General features: G+C 48.5%; 1 protein-coding gene across 2 annotated transcripts in view; it reads left to right on the top strand.

Annotated features, from left to right (window-relative positions):
- Nucleotides 1–2,568: 2,568 nt before the first annotated feature.
- The window catches only part of jazf1b (JAZF zinc finger 1b), a 15,758-nt gene continuing 13,326 nt past the window's right edge, over nt 2,569–5,000 (top strand). Inside the window, exon 1 of one of the 2 annotated variants that reach the window (XM_076280654.1) lies at nt 2,569–3,177. In XM_076280654.1, coding sequence (XP_076136769.1) covers nt 3,063–3,177 — 115 coding nt within the window. In that variant the 5' untranslated portion in view covers nt 2,569–3,062. The remainder of the gene's footprint in view (nt 3,178–5,000) is intronic. The other variant, XM_076280655.1, reaches the window with a different exon arrangement.

Genomic DNA, 5,000 nt, shown 5'->3' with positions numbered 1-5,000 from the left:
CACACAAGACTCACACACATGAGCCAATAAGAGAGCATTACACACAAGACTCACGAACATGAACCAATAAGAGAGCATTACAGACAAGACACACACACATGAACCAATAAGAGAGCATTACACACAAGACACACACACATGAACCAATAAGAGATATAACAGGTATAAAGACCAGGCAAAAACCTTAACACATAAGGGACAACACAGTTATAAACGTTATGTAATAACATGAATCAGTGAGAGCCTTTTATAAGCATCCCGAACAGGAGGAATTACAGCCTGTACAGTTACAGCTGGGCTACGCTAGGCCCACAACGCCAACCACACCAACGCCACACCAACACCACATCAACACCACATCAATACCACACCAACACCAACACATAGGGCAACACCACACCAACACCACACCACACCAACACATACGGCAACACCACATCGACACCAACACTATACCAACACCACATCAATGCCACATCAACACCACACCAACACCACACCAACACTAACACTATACCAACACCACACCAACACCACAACACCACACCAACACTAACACTATACCAACACTACATCAACGCCACACCAACACTACATCAACACCACATCAACACCAGATCAACACCACACCAACACCACATCAACGCCACACCAACACCACATCAACACCACATCAACGCCACACCAACGCCACATCAACACCACACCAACACCACACCAACACCACACCAACACCACATCAACGCCACACCAACACCACATCAACACCACATCAACACCACACTCCTGGTGTCTCTCTTCGCGGTGGTTTTGGGCTTCAGGTCGGATCTCTGAACTCTGTTTAACTGATCTCTGGGGACTCCATCACACTGAGCTCTCACAGAAAAGGAGAAAACGTCAAGAGTATTGTTGTTAGGGTCATTAGTGTTTATATAGACAGGGCAGGCACAACTAGAAAGTGGGGAAACGTAACAACTGACCTTCTGAACACACATACACAAACACACACACACACAAATATAATGTACAATTGAGGTGCAAATTCACAAACATAGGCGAACGTTTGCAAACGTTTGCAAGCGGTTTTCTGTTTGCCTTGAGATTTTGGGGAACATCTGCGAACACTCCCAAACAGTCTTAGCAGGTAATGTAAACACACCTCTGTCCTCTGCGAACATACAGTGGAGCTGGACATGAGCTGGACAAAGTGTTACCGTTAAAATGGAATGTTTACACCAAATTAACAATTACGTTTTTTTGACTCTGAAGAAGACGCATGGGCGTCGAAACCTTAGTCAGTTTGCACGAATAAAAATCACGTTAAGCATTGAGTGCTCCGGTCCTGCTCCTTGGCTCTTGTTAGACCTTGGATCTCCCTTCTTGACTTCTGCGTCCTGTTCCGTGAGCACCAACCAGGCTGAAGCGCAAGTGACCCCCTTCTACTGTTCAAATGTTCTGTTCAGAGAAAACATGTTGGCCTGAACGCTCACCACTGTTTGGCAAATGTGAACGCACCTTTATATTGAGACATGCATGACACAATCTATCCATACTCACCCATAAACAAACCAAGAAAGCAGAAACCCTTGGAACCCCTACAGACACACAGACACAGACACAGACACACACACACACACACACACACACACTACAACATAAATGCAAATAAAGCAGTCTTAACAGAAACAGACAGATAGCTTCTCTGTTTGATCTTGTTGGAGGAATGTTCCGAGCCTTGGCTGTTTATTCATTTGTGTGTGTGTGTGTGTGTGTGTGTGTGTGTGTGTGTGTGTATGTGTGTGTGTGTGTGTGTGTGTGTGTGTGTATGTGTGTGTGAGGGGCGTGGCTGCAGTCTTGTCGGTAGAGATGGAAATGTTGAGGAGGTTTTATGTAATATTTCACACTTAAGGGTTCCGTTCCTCAGAAACGACAGGCCTCAGGTTCCGCCCCGCACCTCAGAAACGACACGCCCACGTCGGGCATGGTTAGCAAGTGCAGGAGGAGTGTGTATGTCTGTGTGTGCGTGTGTGTGTGACCTCATGTCTAGAGAGCAACAACGTGAGCAGTTCCGTGTTGCCTCCCGACTAATAAAACTGGATTCTGACTCTGACTGACCATCCCCTGACTGACCATCTGAGTGACCATCCCCTGACTGACCATCTGAGTGACGGTGACCATCCCCTGACTGACCATCCCCTGAGTGACAGTGGGACAATGACTGAGTGCCTTGACATCTCCAGACTATAATTGCACAGGAGAAATAAATGCCTGATTCAGGGGATGCTGGAAAGCTACTGCCCTGCCAAGACAATTAATTGACTACCTGGTCTCACTAATGAAATTTCAATTAGTTAAAATCTCTGGTAGCCTACTCCACGTTTGAAACAATTAGCAAACAACATCCTGTGTGTTTGATATGCTATTAGGCATAATTATATAAATAGCAACTCAAGGAAATACTCTATAATTAAAATGAAACATTTTAGTCCAGTCTGAAGTTAGCAGTCAACATGATGCGATTCATTTATTTCTCAACCAAACGTGCCACCTTGTGGACAACTGATGGAAGTGCACCACAAACTCCACAACAACCAAAGGCACAGAACAAGTCACCACAGACGTATCGCAGTATTTGCAGTAGCCTACTCATGCGTGTATTAAATATGTAAACAAGCACCATTCTATAATTAAAGCGGAGCTCCTCATTATTATGTTACTAGTAACCCCGGGTCTGCAAACACACACGCACAGACCACACACACAAGTGTAGCATATGAACAAACAACACGAACAAAACAGCACAAATGCTGTGCATAACTAACGCGCACCGCCAGTCAGACTGTCATGTGTTATAACAGTCTTTATCGCATTGTTTATCTGCATCAACAGGTAACCATGACGTCAGTGTCTGCCTGCATGGACCCTCCTCCGGCTCTCGCGCTCCACTGCTGCCCGCTGCTCCAGCTGCTACCGCCGCTGTCTGGCTGCCGGTGTCTGCGTGCGTGCCCGCCTCCTCCTTTCCGCCGTCTGCCCCGGTCCATGTAGGCTAGCAGTCGGACACCATGACGGGGATCGCCGCTGCCTCCTTCTTCTCCAACACCTGCCGTTTCGGGGGCTGCGGGCTCCACTTCGAGTCTCTGGCCGAGCTGATCGTACACATCGAGGATAACCACATCGGTAAGTGCAGCGACGCGAGCTGCGAGCAGCTACAATCTGTGCCGCTGTTCAGACATGGCCGGCTGGTGCGGGGCGAAAGTAACGTTAGCGCTCCACTTCCTGCGTCCCCGCTGCGCTGTTGCTAGGTGTGGTGTAGATGTGCCTTTCGTAGCGTTAGATTGACGAATTTCGGACTGCATCGTGTGATTTTACCAGCCTATGATATTTCGAAGTGGACTGGCCGACAGTGGTGTCGTGCAAGCGCCTCGTAGCGAATGCATTTTACATTTACGGACAGAATCCGTGTCGAGTTGTTGTTCACAGTGCTAGGCCTGGATCGCCGCGGCTACTGCGCGACGGAAGGCAGAAATGACTCATAACCTCTGTGCCTCTAAATCATTCGCTACTCAATACACACTGGGCTGTTGTTTGGTGGTTTTAACATATTTGAATAACGATTTAAAAAGTGTTGTTTCTGAATGATGGAGGTTAAGTTTTGATGTGTAGCTTTCTGCTAACGTAGTTCCGGTTAGCCTCATATCACTATCAAGCGCTGGATGCAGGAAAGCTAACGGACCTATGGGTTCCATCAGAATTGCTACCTGGGAAACAACTTGTCAGCACGTATTTAGGTAAACCGCTGGTTATTTAATTGACTAGCCAATGAGTGCGTTCATGAGTCACACGGTGTGGTCATCTTTATTTGCAGGCTTAGATCGACTGGTTAAATGGTGGAATTGCTCGGTGGTAACACGTCAAGCTCCCCAGCTGCTCTGACGGTGACATTATGCGCTCCATCTTCAAATATCAGATCATCAAGGCAGACCTGAACTGACAGATTATAGAATTGAAACGACAAAGTTCACCATCAGTCTCAGATAGCCTGTCAATTAATTCGAGAATCTTCCTGAATGCATGCGTGCTTGTGTGTATGTGTGTGTGTGTGTGTGGAGGCGGCGGGGGTCCCTCTCCTAATGCGGTTTAATTAAATTAAATTAGCTTTGAGGTGTCTGTGCAGCCGCAATCCTCACGAGACGCAGCGCGCAGTGCAGGGGGATGGGGCATGCATTGTCTGCCCCGCGGCCGGTCTGGCAGGCGGGACGTGACTCGGTCGGCCTCGGGGGAGGATGAGGCGGAGGTCAGGCAGCCTTCCCGGGATGCGGGATCACGGCAGCTCCATCCATCTTCTCCCGAGGCGAATCGCATCCTCTCAGGCCGGTGAGCGCGTGTAGCCTACTTTGCATCGCTCATAACTTTAGCCTCAAGATTGCGGAGAATGTGTGTGTGTGTGTGTGTTGACGACAAAAAAGCACATCATTATGTCAGTCGGTGGGCGGTGAGCTGTCTGTTGTATGCGTCCCATCTGGCGCGGGTGTTAATGGATAACATCAACCAATCTCAGACAGCCTGACACGGCTCGTTCCCATGACAACTGAAGAAAAAAAATCAATAAGGTGTTTCTCCGCTCATCTCAGGTTGCCAAGACGTGTTCATGCAGGCCAGGGTGACGCGCGGTATGCACCCTGGTCTCAAGCGAATACAAAGGAGAGCGAACGGACGGCGCTGCGTGCTGTCTCGAGCGCAGGTCAGCGTGCGCTGGTGTGACTGACCAGGAGAGACTGGAGGAGGTCGCGTCGCTAGGGCAGATGTGTGTATTTGGTTCTAGAGCAGTGTGTTGTGTTGTGGTGAATGGTGGTGGTGAATGGTAATAGTGATTATGTGTGGAAGTACAGATATATCACTGTGTTCAGTTGATGGTGCTAGTAATTGTGTTGGCAGTGATTGCAGTGGTGATGGTGGTTGTCGTGGCGACGACACTAACCGTTACCCTGGTGCCCCCTCAC

This window comes from Alosa pseudoharengus, unplaced genomic scaffold (assembly GCF_046254945.1).
Source record: "Alosa pseudoharengus isolate Yale_2024_CS ecotype anadromous, Long Island Sound unplaced genomic scaffold, YU_APseudo_1.1 YU_APseudo_1.1_scf_12, whole genome shotgun sequence".
Classification (NCBI taxonomy): Eukaryota; Metazoa; Chordata; class Actinopteri; order Clupeiformes; family Clupeidae; genus Alosa; species Alosa pseudoharengus.
This window is presented reverse-complemented; position numbering and strand designations above follow the sequence as displayed.